The 15,553-nt window shown below is 42.0% G+C and overlaps 1 protein-coding gene across 2 annotated transcripts in view; it reads right to left on the bottom strand.

Annotated features, from left to right (window-relative positions):
- LOC101169158 overlaps positions 1 to 14,065 on the bottom strand; it is a 36,504-nt gene extending 22,439 nt beyond the window's left edge. The window contains exon 1 of one of the 2 annotated variants that reach the window (XM_011490801.3): positions 13,543 to 14,065. In XM_011490801.3, coding sequence (XP_011489103.1) covers positions 13,543 to 13,611 — 69 coding nt within the window. In that variant the 5' untranslated portion in view covers positions 13,612 to 14,065. The remainder of the gene's footprint in view (positions 1 to 13,542) is intronic. The other variant, XM_011490800.3, reaches the window with a different exon arrangement.
- Between the last annotated feature and the right edge of the window lie 1,488 nt (positions 14,066 to 15,553).

Below are 15,553 nucleotides of genomic sequence, written 5' to 3'. Positions count from 1 at the left end.
TGAAATTATTTCAAAATGTGGTTTTGAGATTATTTTAAACAAAAAAGTATTTGACCTACACTACCTTAAAAATCTTTTTTTTTTTTCCAGCCAAGACCACTTCAATTTGTTTTTTATCGTCTTCTCACAACTGAGGTCGTGACCACGCTCAATAATGACGATGCCTGCCATTATTTTAACACAAATTTGATCGCAAACTCTTCAGATGTGTTTGTGAAAGTTTAGCGTGGGTCCGCCAGTTTTGGTCTCTAGGGAAGCAAGTCACGCTGACCACGTGGTGCAGACAGAGCCAATCAGACCCGTCGACGCATCCGAAAGCAACTAAAACGTCCCGTCATTGGTCAATTAGGCCGGGAAGACGAAAGATGGCCACGACCATAGAGGAAGCGATCTGCGGAGAAATATAGAAAATAAAGCTAAAATTAGCTGATTTCAGACCATTTTCTAATCCGGAAAGCGATTTGTCCGTAGAGATCAGGTCTTTATTTCCCGGAAAGTACGTTCGGTTTGCTCAAAAACCCGGATTTCCGGGAATTCCCGGAAGACTTTCATCACTGTGTATATGGTGCGTGATTGGAACTATAATAAACACATTAAAAACATTCATCTTTGCTGATAATTTACTTTTTCTGCTAGTCCTGTGTTCAGACTTCAAGGGTGTCTGGGGGAAACCTTTTATTACTGTTCTCCTTCACTCCCTGCACCGCAGCTCTCTCTCCCTCTTCTTACACATATTGGGGGGGGGGGGGGGGGGGGGGGGGATTGGGAGGGTTATTACTGTTCTCCTTCACTCTGTAACGCCAAAAATGAGCGCGCACTGTTAGATTCCCATGAATTTCACTACATGTTTTGTTTAGGAACTATTTTGTGCAGCGCAAAGTTACGTGTCTGTATAAATAAAGGTGGAGCCTCCTGCCCCACCTTCTTCATGGGTGTCAGGCTTCATGGCTACCAGAAAGGTGACAAAGTGCCTGCAGTCTGTTTATTACTGGGTAATATATAATATTCTGAGAAGATGTCTGTACCAGAGAGCACAGGTGAAACCTCGCGTGCAATTAGAGAGCGTCCACTGCAGAAGAATCAACACGCACAGCGGTGATCAAAAATCCCACACCGTCACAGCTCTATGTGGGGGGGTGCAAATGATGATGATGATGACTATCTTCATAGATACCAGCGTCTAAAGTAACGAACATCTGTTAGTCCCTGTATTTATTGGCGTCCATTACAGTCCAGCAACGTTTGGAAAGTAAGTACACAGTAACTCCCAAATTATTTGTGATTTAAAAGCAGTAAAAAATAAAAAACAAAATCCTTTAAAAATGTGTTTGTTGACACCTATAAACCACTGACTGTACAAGAGAACTAGGTTGTGTGAGTGATGTCACCTAAAGAAAATGGTTTAGTTATTTTTCCTGTTAAATTTAGAATAGATTTTGATTTTAGTTTTTAGAGTCTTGCACGGACAAACCCGGATCTATATTTCTGACCTTTTAACTCTCTACACTCCAGCACGTTCCTTGAGGTTCACTGATAAAAATCTTCTATGTGTTCCAAAAACTCATTTTAAAACTAGGGGAGCCCTCGCCTTTCAGGCAGTCGCTCCCCCACTTTGAAATGAGCAGAGATGCCCAGACTTCCCTCGCCCCGGCCACTTCCTCCAGCTCCTCTGAGGGGACCCCGAGGTGTTCCCAGGCCAGCCGAGCAACGTAGTCTCTCCAGCGTGTTCTTGGTCTTCCCTAAGGCCTTCGCCCAGTGGGACATGCCCAAAACACCTCCCCAGGGAGGTGTCCAGGAGGCATCCGAACCAGATGCCCAAGTCACCTCAAGTCTCCTCTTGATGTGGAGGAGCAGCGGCTCCACTCCGAGCTCTCTCCAGGTGACAAACCTTGTCCTCTCATTTTGAGGGAGCGCCCAGCCACCCTCATGAAGAAACTCATTTCAGCCGCTTGTATTCAGGACCTCGTTCTTTCAGTCATGAACCAGAGCTCATGACCAAAGGTGAGTACTGGAACGAAGATCGACCAGGAAATTGAGAGCTTTCTTTCTGGCTCAGCTCTCCCTTCACCACAACGGACCGATACAGCGTCCGCATAATGCGGCCGCACCAATCCGCCTGTTGGTCTTCCCTCACTCGCAAACAAGAACCCAAAATTTTTAAACTCCTCCACCTGGGGCAGGAGCACTCCACCCACCTTAAATAAATTGCACAATGGAAAGAATAGGAAAGAAAATAAGCAACATGTTAAAAACATTGCAGAGCAAGAATAATAAAAACATGATCAAGGTGATGTCGTTTTGAATAAAATATTTGGGAGTCCCTTTAGTCACTGAGCAGCGTGCTAAGCTAATTTAATGGTGATGTCACAGCGAATGTTTACTCTGTTCATCTGACACACAAATCAACTCCCAAACCAACAGAACAATCAAGCCCCTTCTGTAAAAATGACTGGTTCTGCTCTCTCACACAACAGTGGATTCTGGTGGTTCACATCATAGTCAGCTTCTGCTGCACCACAGAAGACTTTTAGTGCAGTCTTAACCCTGATAAATAATCCTTCTGGACTCAGAGGACTTGAATCAAACCTGTGCTCCAGTTCAAAGCAAGATATGTGCAAACCAACTCCCAAAATAAACTGGGACCAGACTTTAAAATTGTGTACAACATTCATTGATTAAAAACAAAACAATCAAATGTTTTCATTTGTTAAAGTCTTGGTACATAACTTGTGGGGTGGTCTCTGTTATTTACAACCTCAATGGTAGAGCAGGGGTGCTCATTACGTCGATGTGAGGGTTGATCGCGGGCCATCAAATATAAATTGAAAAAAAAGTTTTTTTTTGTTTTTTTTAAATCAGTCAACAAATACTCCTATCATTATCGTGAAATCCGCCACTTGATTGAGATGCAGGACGTCCAATCAAACATCCTCTGAAACATACGTCAGTGTTTGACTACACTGAGTGCACGTTCCTCTTTCTTCCTGTCTTCTCCCGGCGCTGAGTTGGGCTTCTGCCAGCCCCGCTATGCGGAGAGTCCTCAGCGGAGGACCAATTCGGCCCACAGGTTTATTAAGCCCCGGCTGGCCTGTGTGTGTCCACGACTGAAATATTAGACATAAGTTAAATCAAGTTATTCCTATTATCAGCCCAGAACAGGCTGAAGCGGTAGAAATGGAGGCATCCATAGAAACCTCTGTAACATTAGACTGCTTCACTGCTGTAGATCAAGCTGAAATAACATCAATTATTACGTCCTCCAAATCCTCAACGTGTCTGTTAGACCCAATTCCCACTAGACTTTTTAAAGAAACTTTTCCCCTAATTAATGATCCCATATTAACAATGATAAATACCTCTCTGGAAACGGGTTACGTGCCACAGTCTTTTAAATATGCAGTTGTTAAACCTCTTCTGAAAAAGCCCAGTTTGGATCCTAGCATCTTGGCCAACTATAGACCGATATCAAACCTGCCCTTTATTTCTAAAATCCTAGAAAGAGTTGTAGTTAAGCAGCTTTACTGCCACCTACAGGACAACAGCCACTTTGAAGACTTTCAGTCGGGGTTTAGACCTCACCACAGTACGGAAACTGCACTAGTTAGAGTCTCTAATGACTTGTTATTGGCCTCAGAAAAGGGACTACTTTCTATTCTGGTCCTGTTGGACCTCAGTGCTGCCTTTGACACTATCGACCACGGTATTTTACTCCATAGATTAGAGCAGGACATAGGGATCAGAGGATCTGCTCTCCAGTGGTTTAAATCCTATCTGTCTGATAGGTATCAGTTCGTTAATGTAAATGGCCATTCCTCTCAGTGCACTCGAGTCAACTATGGAGTCCCACAGGGCTCAGTCTTGGGACCGATCCTGTTTACGCTTTATATGTTACCCCTAGGAAACATAATCAGGAAACACAGCATTAATTTTCATTGTTATGCCGACGATACGCAGTTGTATTTATCCATGAAGCCTGACCAGAATGACCAGATAGAGAAACTGAACGCCTGCATCAGTGACATCAAGACCTGGATGACAATTAATTACCTCCTCTTGAACCCAGAAAAAACTGAGGTCATTATACTTGGTCCTAAAAACCTCAGAGATGCTCTGTCTGCTCAGATAGTCTCCCTGGATGGTATAAGTATAACCCCCAATTCCACAGTTAGAAACCTTGGGGTTTTACTTGACCAGGATTTATCATTTAAGGCTCACATATCTCAGGCATGTAGAACTGCCTTTTTTCACCTGCGAAATATTGCTAAGATCAGAAATATACTTTCTAAGAGTGATGCTGAAAAACTCATCCATGCATTTGTTACGTCGAGGCTGGATTACTGTAACTCCTTGTTAGCAGCGTGTCCTAAGAGTTCCTTAAGAAGTCTCCAGCTTGTTCAGAACGCAGCTGCTAGATTGTTAGCTGGAACCAGCAGAAGAGATCACATCACTCCTGTGTTAGTTTCGCTCCATTGGCTCCCAGTTGATTCTAGAATTAAGTTCAAGATCCTCCTGTTAACCTATAAGGCCTTACATGGAATGGCCCCGTCCTATATTAAGGACCTCATAGTCCCTTACCAACCAATCAGAACACTTCGCTCGCAAAATGCAGGACTGCTTGTGGTTCCTAGAATTAGTAAAAGTACGGTTGGAGGTAGAGCGTTTAGCCACCAAGCCCCTGTCTTATGGAATAAACTCCCAGCTCATGTAAGAGAGGCCGACTCAGTTTCTACATTCAAAGCTAGACTGAAAACATTCCTCTTTGGACAGGCTTATTGTCAGACTAGTTAGTATTCAGAGATTATTTAACTTAATGTTAGTTTGTTTAAATTAAACTTAATAATAACTATTTCTTTTAAAAGGCTGCTAGAAGTTGAAGCTGGGGTAACTATGGTGCACTGGGGTTCTGTCCTCTTTCCTTTTTTACTTCTACCCTTCCTCTCCTCTATTCTTGATCATAATTTATCATTTAGTTCTCCATGCCTCTGTTTGGTGCAGTGCGATTCATGTATTGTCCCTCTTTTCCTCTCCCCTCCTGGGGAGTGGGAGTGCTTCCAGACTCCAGTTGGCTCATCCGTGCTCCAGTTCCTGACCGTTTACCTCGCCTTTGCTCCTGCTCCTACACCTGGCTGTGGATCCTGCCTCTGGCTCATCTCTGGCTCGTCTCTGCTCTGTACCTGACCGAGTACCTCGTCTCTGCTCCTGCTCCTACACCTGGCTGTGGTTCCTGTCTCCGGCTCGACTCGCGCCTTTGACTGTCCCCACAACCACGGCTGGATGAAGCTCGTCTGCTGGACTTTTATATATGTAGTTGTAGATTTAGATAAGTTAATTCTTCTCTAAGATTTCTGGTAAATCGCCTGTCCGTCCTGGGGGAGGATCCCTCCTTCATGTGGGCACCCCTGAGGTTTCTTCGTTTTTTCCGGAATCCGTTTTTTTTGGGAGTTTTTCCTTACCGCGAAGGGGGGTCTAAGGGCAGGGATGCCAGTATAGCTTAGTCAGTTTGTTAGTTCATTTTAGTATTTTTCTATTGAACTCTTTGTATTCGTGATCCTTTTGATTTCATGTTTTACTTCGAAGCCCATCGAGACGACTGTTGTTGTGATTTTGGGCTATACAAATAAAATTGAATTGAATTGAATTGAATTGACTGGAAGAGAGTCCGAGACGCTGCGGCTGACCCTGCTGACCTGCCACGGCGCCTGGCAGTGTCCAGAATCACGTGCTTCTCGAGCCCTGCCCACGGACCGGGGCCACCGTTTGCTCAACCGTGGTAAAGCCAGCCGCACTTTAGAAAATGCCATGTCCCCCCCCATAACATGGTTCACAGCAGAACGTGAAATGCAATCTTCGGTGCTCTCTGTTTAAAGAGTCATATTTGTTCTATTTATGTATCACCACAGAAGTAACATTCAGTACTCCTTCTGTGTAGTTTTTGAGTTATTAGTACATAAACATAGTATTTTTTACTGAAGATATAGTAGACGTTGTCAAATTTGATGGTGAATAAAGTGATTTTGAAGCATAATTCCAGGCCATGACTAGTATTGTTCTAAACAAAGCATACATGGAGCGCCACAACTAAGTGGCTGGAATAATATACAGGAACATGTGTGCAGAATATGAACTGGAAACCCCAAGGTCAAAATGGGAAACACCTCTGAAAGTGGCAGAGAATGAAAGGGCAAAGATCCTGTGGGACTTCCAGATCTAGACTGACAGGATGGTAAAGGTGAACCAACCAGACATACTGAATAACTAACAGAGGAAAGCCGTTGTGGTGGATGTGACAGTAGCAGGCGATGGCAACATCAAGAAGAAGAAGCTTGAGAAACTGAAGAAATACCAGGGTCTTAGGCAAGAACTGAAAAAGCATGGAAGGTCAAGGTGACAGTGGTGCTTGTGGTAATTGGAGCACTCGGGGCAGTAACCCCAAGCTTGCATTCCAAAAAAGTGTGGGCCCCGCTGTGGTGAAGTGTCCATGCTGAGGCTAGGAGGTTGTGGGTTCAAATCAATTGGTCAGGTCAAACTGTAGGCTATGAACTGGACCCAATACCTTCTTGCTTCACACTCAGCATGAAGGAGTTGAACTGGGGGGTTAACGGATGGGTCACATGCAGAGAACAAATTTTACACACCCAAGTGTGACAACTGATTGTACGTTTTTATTTCTTTCTGCCAAGTGGGTGCCAAGGGATGGAGGGTCTGAAAATGCTCCAGAACTTGATTCAATTAAATGTAAATTACACTTACTTTATATATAAATCAACTTCCATCAATTCAATTTTGAGGGTTCATAGCAGGGGTGTCAAACTCAATCAAACAGGGCGCCAAAATAAAGTAAACATTAAAATGAAAAACTTCAGATTTCTTTACTCGTTTGTCATTTTTTATTAAAAAAATAAACTCATAACTGTCCCAAAACATTTTGGTCTCCATAAAAATATATCCTGTCAAAATCATACAAATATGAACTTGCTGCAGAACAAAACAAACAAAGCCTGGAAATATCGATAAAATATCTGATTTTCAGAAGAATCAAATCAGATCTGTTTTCTTTACTTTCGTGTTGTCAGAGCTGGACTCCTGGCATTGTTTTTAGGACAGAGTTCATTTCTATTCGGTGTGTTTGATTAATTTTGTGCAACACCAACAGTAAAAATCCTCCAAAAAACGTCTATACATTCATAAACAAATGATCTATCATTTATTTATTACTGAAAAAGCGCCGCTGTTTTACCGCCTGCATCACCGTCTGTCTTTTCAGTGCAGCTTCATGTCAGATAAAAACACCAAAGAACGTAAAATAGATATTATAAGGAAATAAGACATGTATTAAAAATGTCTACAATGTATAAATAGTTCATAAAGAATTACATTATTATTATCATACGCTGAGCAAACTAAAGACCCGCGATGAACCAGTTTGTTAGGGATTGAGCAATCCAGGCTACACTCCGTGTGTTCTTTCACCTCGCAATCTGCAACGCAATTCGAAAGGAAACACGCAAAATACTGTGATTTTGAGGCTAAAATGATTACAAGTCATTGATATAAATTACATTTAGAGAACAGATTAGTGAACAAGTTTTTCTTTTATCATTAGTTCGATGGAGGATAGTTTACAGTTGAAGAGCTGGCTCACCTTAGTAGCTAAAATGTAGTGAATGTAACAGACACATTGGGATTGGGCCCTTCCCTTTGCCTGTCTAGGTGGATTGCGGTTAAAGTGTGGGTTTCTGTCTATGTGTTTTGTTGTCTGGCCGTTTTACTCTGCTTTGCCCTTAGTTATTTTATCCTGTTATGTTTATTTCTTTCTGCACCTTGAGTGAGAGGAGGGGAGAGGATGATGACATGTGACGTATAACATTGTGTGGTCCATACAGTACGCCAGACTTCCTGATTACTGATCTTTCAGCCTCCTTACTCCAACGTTACTATAATATTTTACCAGTGCCAAATGTCACCGGGCCATTTATGTTAATAATTAAGAATGACGTGGTGGGCCGGATATAATTACTTGGCGGGCCGGGCCTTGACTTTGACGCGCGGTTTATGGGAATGCTGTCAGGTGAAGGAGGGGTACGCCGTGGACAGTATGCCAGGGAAAACCAACCAAGATGTCTACATATGTGTATCAGGGACCGCTCAGGAAAACATCAGCTGATAAGAGCTTTCTCCTGGTGTGCTGTTTTTTGTTTCTCGTGACATTTCTACTGTAGACAGTCAGCTGTTTTATTATCGGGCTTCTGTCTCAAAATGTACAGATCTCATCTGTGCCATCACAATGGTACAGATGAGGTCAGAAAGGTCCTTGATCTGCTTTTCTGAGTCAGCAGTTGAGATTCAATCTTCATGAGGTTGTGAGGTTTCTTGACCCCCCCCCCCAAAAAAAGTGAACCAGTCTCCAAAAACAAAGATTTAAAACATGATTAGGACTTTTTTTTCTTATCAACACCTTTTAATCCAATATTCTTTTATGCTGTGCAAATCTATAAATGGTTAAGAATAAATCTGGATAAACTTCATTCAGACATGAAACTTTTCTGGACTTAGGAAAGACCTTTCCCACACTAAAAGAGTCCACAGGGTCTGGCAAATCCATTTCACAAATCTTTTCGTAGACAGATGCATTTTGTTGTTTACCGAACTAAAAAAGGATCATTTGAACTGTTTGTAGCTAAAAGTGCACAAGCCGAGGTCAGTGATAATATTATCTGGATATGTTTTTAGTCATTTTAGAGGAGTGTTACAAGACAGGACGCTTTGCTATGCCTTTTTGACTAAAATTAGTTTCTGCACATATGTGTGACTAATTAGGTAGAACATGGAGATGTAAGCCTGTTTTGTTTTTCTTTGCTTTCAAATAATGTCACAGAATTATTAAAAATTTATGTAAAACAAGTATAACTGTGTATACTGCCAACAAATATGAAGATATTAATGAAGAAAGACTCCAAACTAGAGATAATTGATTCAGAAACTTCTATTTTTATTTTTATCCGCGTAAATAAACTAGTTATTAATTTTAGTAAACACTGAGGAGCATTTAAAATTAAAGACATTAAAATAAGAAACATTTCTTTGGTATTTTGTAAACAGTTTTGTTGCATTATCTTCGTAGTAAAGCAGCTCGTTTTGACTTCACAGTACTAACACGCTATGCACAGTCTGCAAATGTAATGCTGCAGCTCCACAAACTGTGGTTAGGGTCAAGGATGTGTTCTCAACAGATCCAACGATGTCCCATATGCTTTTAACAAAGCTAAAATCCAACCTCTGCATTATATTTGTAATGGATTACAGCAACATAAGGGCAAACATAAAGACATTACTAATGAATTTTTTAATTTACTCTTTGTATGTTCCGTATCTCATGGGAAAACTGCCTTACATGTAAATGCTCAAAGTAGAGACCATACGGGGTTAACAGCTGAAAAAAGTACCATTAAACTTGTTTTGATCCCTTTACATCTTTTTTATTTCCACCTAAATCTTAGAGCAAAACGTCCTGTAACACTTCAAAGACCTTCCTGATAAATGTGATAAATAGGCACCGTATTTTCTCGACATACACATACAAAAGGCGCACCGGGTGTTAGGGTTCGGGCACGATAAAACATACCGGTAAAACATGCATGCTAGTGTTGAACCTTTCCTGCGATGACGTTTCTGACCGTGGTCGGAAGATGCAGGGGAGACCCTCTCCAGGGCCGAAGGCGGATCTTCCTTCGGGGTTCACGTCCCCGTTCGGACCCTCAGAGCCTCCAGAGCGGGTTAAAAAAAGAACCAGTCTATGTTCTTTTAGAGGAAACCTTTTTTTTATTGCTGTTCTCCGTAACTGAGTAACACAAACGGAATGCGCGCTAAATTTCTATCAAACACGCCAGGTTCCCTTTCGTCTAGGGCTGCACGATATGAGGAAAACTTGCGATATGCGATATTAGAGATTAATATTGCGATAACGATATAATTTGCGGTATATAAAGATATAGAAAAATGCCAAAAACATCTTTCCCATTTCATTGCAACAGTTTAAATTGCACTCCAAATGACCCTCATCGACATAGGTGACAAACATCTAACATAATAGGCCTCCATCTGATTGCTAAACAATGGGAAGGCGTCCATCTGATTGGTCAAAGCAAAAAGGGATTTATTTGATTCGTTAAATGCGTCAAGCTGCCATAAGATTGTTTTAACACAATTTGGGTTTACAATTTATTGCGATATTCGCAGTCTTTTGCGATATGCATATTGCAGAGCTGGATATTGCGATAACGATAAATTTGCGGTATATTGTGCAGGCCTACTTTCGTCATTGTCAGAGTCCGTCTCGTTGCCGTGTGGCTCCTCCTGAATGATGATACCGGCTTTTCGGCACTTTGAAAGCAGTGCAAGCAGACACGTTAGCCCAAGCTTCTACAATCTATTCACAAAGTGTGGCTAACTCGCCCGCCGCTGCCTCCCACAACAATAAAAGCCAACTTTTCCAGCCCCGTGGTGCGTATCCGTCCGCGCTGCTCTCATTCTTCTCAACATTGCTACTCACCGGGATGTTGAAAGTAAACGGCGCCTCGTCCATGTTGGTGATGTGTCTGGGCTGGAGGTGTTTGTCGGCGATCTTTTCACTGCAGTATGAGCGGAAGATGGACAGCTTTTCACTGTATCCGCTGGAAGTTGCTGCGGCACCATATTCCTCGCCCGGATGGAAAAATGACGGCAAGCGATCAAGCGAAAGTGGAACCGTTACTGCCCTCAGTCGAATGGTGACTGCAGAGAAGCTTCTCCAAGTTGATCGCTGATCATTAATCCATCACTCCAGTCGCCTTTTTCCCGCAGAACGGTGTCATCTTTACTTGTCGGAGTTCGTTTTCCAGCTTCCTCCACTTGTGAACTATGGATTCATTCATCTTGAATTTTCTGCAGCTGCTCCCATGTTCCTCCATGTAGCTGATAGCTTGCAGTTTAAACTGTGCTTCAGCCATGTTGTAAACAATGGTGTTCACGCCCACACCTTCCTCCTCCGTTCTCATGCAGTCTTCTTCTACGCCCCACAGCAACACATTAAGCGCACCGCCTCATAAGGCGCCCCCAACATAATACAGTTTTGAGAAAATTTAAGACTTTTAAAAGCGCCTTATGGTCGTTAAAATACAGTAAAAGCTTTCGACTAACCTATCTGAATTCCTGAAATACTTACTATATAGGCCACTCACTGTTTTATCAGGGAGTCCAAATAAACAATTCCGAAATCCAATGTCCTGGAAATTTCCCAGATGTCTCTGCAAAATACTTCAACAATGCTCACTAGAATGCTGAAAATAGACCACCATGCACTGCATTTGAACGATTCGTCTAGTTCAGGGGTCGGCAACCGGTACCACTCAAAGAGCCAACTGGATCAGTTTCCCACAGAAATGAAAGCACAGGGAGCCGCAAAACTAGGGGTGTGAGAAAAAAAAAACATTTTGCCGCTATATCGCGATAGTTCATTTGGCGATACTTGTATTGATTCAAAATGCTGTCAGGATATTTATTTAATTATTTATTTTAATTATTTCTGAGCTTGATGTTTCTTTTGATCTTTTGTCCATTTTCCACAACCTTGAATAGACTTTTATGTATTTAGCCACGGTTACATGGGCAAAATATCTTGATCGGATCAATGGTCGGATTAGAATTCAACCGTGTACATGGGATCAGAAAAACCTTTTTACGATTAGAACAAACGTTCACATGGTCTCACTTTCAGTCAGAATAACTCATTTGGGCATGTGCAGTAGTGTTGAAAATACTGGAAGAGGAAATGAGTCCCACAGTAAACAAAGTGAGCTGCCATATACATTTATGCAGCAGCTCGGAAGCCTTCCCCCCCGGACCGCGCACGTAACAAAGCACCACCCCCCTGTCCGCAAACACAAATCTATAACTCCGGCTGCTCCGCTCACAGACATGGTTCAGTCGTGCGGAGCAGCCGGTTGGTCCTGTTTGAGCTCCAAAGCTTTCTCTGGAGCACCACACCGTCTATCCGTGACGTTAAACCAGAGAAGTAGTGACACACGATCGGAATAAACTGTTTACATGCAACACGATCGGATAGACAATCGGCATAACCCACCCATCTTGATTGGAAAGAGATTTTGATCCGAACGAGTCTGATCGGGGCAGACTATTCCGAACGGCGTTTTTACATGACACATTTTTCTTCCAATCAGGCGTTCTTTCCGATTAATTTTTTCCATGTAAACGCAGCTTTTGTTGGGGGGGGTCTAAGCCCCTCCCCCGCCTTTCTACCTGTTCACATCCTCAGCTACAAGTTGTTTTCCCCTGCGTGCAACCCCCCCCATGAAACCTTTTCAGGATTTGTTTTTGAATGATCCACTTGTGTTTTATTCACTGCAGAAGTTGAGAACTTTATAGCGACAAATATAATTTCCTTATTTCAAATCTTTGCATTTTTATCCGTTTTGTTTTGTTGATTCTGATCTCCTGTTCTAAATAAAGTTCTAAATGATGTTCAACATGTTTTTTACATTTTCATTCATCCAATTAAAAAACAGACATTAAGCAACTATTCAAACCTAAAATAGTGAATAGTAAGAATCGTGGTTGGATGTGTGAATTGTTGAATTGGTTCGTGAGTCAAACTGTATCGCCACCTCAGTGACGATCCACAGCCTTCTTTATTATCTAAAGTGTTTTTAGTCCAATGCATTATTTCTGTCAGTGTAAATCCTCGAAGGCTGAATCTTGTGATGATTCCACAGCAGACTGGATGTTCTGATGTTCCTAAGGAAACACCTCAACCACTTCTGCAACGCGGCGCCGCTTTCATGGAACTCCTCTGACCATGCAGGACGCAATCAGTCCCAGCTGACGGCTCCTTCTTTCCACGACCACCTACAGGAGAACGCATCTGCCTGTCTCATGAACTCTGAGCAGGCCAACACGCCTCCCCTGCACTGGACACCGGGCTTTTAAACAGGCACAAAATGGCTGCCATATCACTGACTACCATTAAAACTGTTGCAGATGGAGCAAAGCTACTGACCCATGCAGGGGACACGTCTAGTCTCCAAAGGGAGACGCTGTGGAAACCAAGCGGACAATAAGATTGCAGGATTTGGGAGAGAATTGATTAAAGCAGCAGACAAATTATAGTTTTTGTTTGTTTGTTTTACTTAATTCAATGGGCTACAGCTCCAATTATGTTTGTTTTCAAACACAGAACTAAAAAAAAAAGTCACATTTACATTTTTTTAGTTCTGTGTACGAAAACAAACATAAAAAATAAAAAATGTATGAACTTAAGTGCACTTTTAACATCTATAATTACTCTGCAAGTCTTTCAAATGACAAAATATGCCACCCAGACATGAGGACTATGGCTCAAAGCTACAAACTAACAACAGTACTGACAGAAATACTACGAAGGAGCCAAAGTATGTGCAGTGTGTACATGATGTAAACCTGCACTCAATGGTTGCTTTTCACAGCCGTAGTGACGATTCTGTACTTTAACAGCAACTAAGTCCGACTTACCTTGACTTGGAACGGGTGTATCTCATTCAGCGAATGTCTTCTTAGCTTCTTCGTCAGCGTCTTTAGCATCTTATAGCTGATTAGCTTATGGTTTGTCCTCTGTCCAATTATTTCCCTTTCATTCGCCGTCTCTTAAAGGACGGTTGTAACTTCATTAGCTTCACATAAGCGACATAGAAAAATCCCTTTTTGTCCTCAAACTCTTCCACGCATTCAAAAAAATGTTTACAAACCGTAAAGCGAGTTAGCCGGTGTCAACAAATATAATACAATAAAGCAAATTTCGTCAAACTGCGTATGTCGCTTTTTTCGCGACGCAAAGTTGTTCATAAGAGTTTTTTACTTGAAGCTATTTTTCCTCCTTTTTTACGTCACCTTGCTTAAAAACGTCCCGTGTTCGCAACTGGACCAAAAAGATGCTGGTTGTAATGAAAGGTTCTATCAACTTGGCTGCATACAGGCACGCACGCGCGCGCGCTCATACACATCCGAAGTACACCGGAGTGCGCAGCAGCAGCAGCCACACAAACAGTTTTTCCTTCAGCCGCAGCGATCTGCGCAGCGATTGGCTGAGCCGCGGCTACGTCATCGCTCCCTGGAGAAGGAGGGTAGAGAATTAAAGTCACACTGTGGTTTCTGCTAAATCCCTTCAAGTCTTAAAACGTTTACACTTAATGTCATTTTTCTGTCGATTTCAATGAACCTCAGAGAAAATGTATCTAATTAAAAAAACAAAAATAACAACGACATAAACCAAAAAACAGGGTTTTTCCTTACGACTCTGAAAGGCGAACAGCAACATTTTATTAGGGGTGTAACAATTAATCAATTAATCGATTACTATTCTTAGGATCGAACCACATCGATCTGTCTGAGGCAAAATGTGATTGAATCGACTGCTACCATTAAAAAATAGTCTCAAAATGATATAATCTGATAATTGAATCAAAATTGGAAAATTACCTTTTGGATTGAGACATGCTTGGTTTATTTTACTATAACATAAAAACAACCAATGCCATTACTTGTGTATGGATTTGCCATTAATTCTTGTTTATTTGTTTATCTGTACACATATTTACATTCCATTTGATTATTCTGGAAGAAATAGAAGGAATGTGGAAAACTTCACCTGCACTGTTCAGTATCAGCTGTTTCTCTCTGAGGCACACTGGTTGGAGTTTTGGCTAAAGATGTCCTGGATCCATTTTAGGTCAGGGAATCGGATCGGCAACCACAATTATGGAATTGAATCATTGTTAAGATGAATCATAAAACCACTTATATGCATAAAATATATATATATATATATACATAAATGTATGAAGAGAGAGAGAGAGAGAGAAATTCCCTTCTCAGCCTGTGTGGGTTGCTTCTCCTCGAAGCTCAGGTGTTCCACCAGAGATCATATTTTCATTGTCTCCTGCGTGCCTCTTGAGGCCAGGAGCCTTTTTTTTTGGCAGTTTCCAGTCCTTCAGGTATGGACATCTGGCTGCATCTCTTAGGCACTTGCTTTTTTATTGACCCTCTCTGGGCCTCTCACTTGTTGCCGAGCTGCCTAGAGGTTGGCAACCGTTGCTTCCATGGTGGGTATTCTTTATTCCTATGGTTGCTCTTATGGTTGCTGCTGCTGAAGTGTAAACCAGTTCATTGGTGTCTGTGATGGTTGTGGTAGGAATTACCCTCAATGCTTCATTTACAGCTTCCAGGAAACTTTCAGGTGGTACATCACTTAACCGTTGTAGCTGGTGTCGGGGTTGCCTAGTGTTCATTCTAGACATTGTTTTATCTTTCAGGTCAGTTGCTGCCTTACTCAGCGTAATTGGGGCTTTGTTCCAAATTTGTGGTTGGGGGTTTGATACAGCCTCCTCTCTGACCTGGTGATATGGCTCTCCCATAGTGTTGCAATAGTGTTGCACCACTAAAATCTCAAGTTGTGATAGGAGTTGCCGGTGGTGGATCTTGGAACAGTAAGCTACTAATTGCTTTAGCAGTTAGCCTTGATTGAGAA

Source organism: Oryzias latipes, chromosome 22 (genome assembly GCF_002234675.1).
Source record: "Oryzias latipes chromosome 22, ASM223467v1".
NCBI lineage: Eukaryota > Metazoa > Chordata > Actinopteri > Beloniformes > Adrianichthyidae > Oryzias > Oryzias latipes.
The sequence above is the reverse complement of the archived record's forward strand: the minus strand, read 5'-3'. Positions and strand labels throughout refer to the sequence as shown.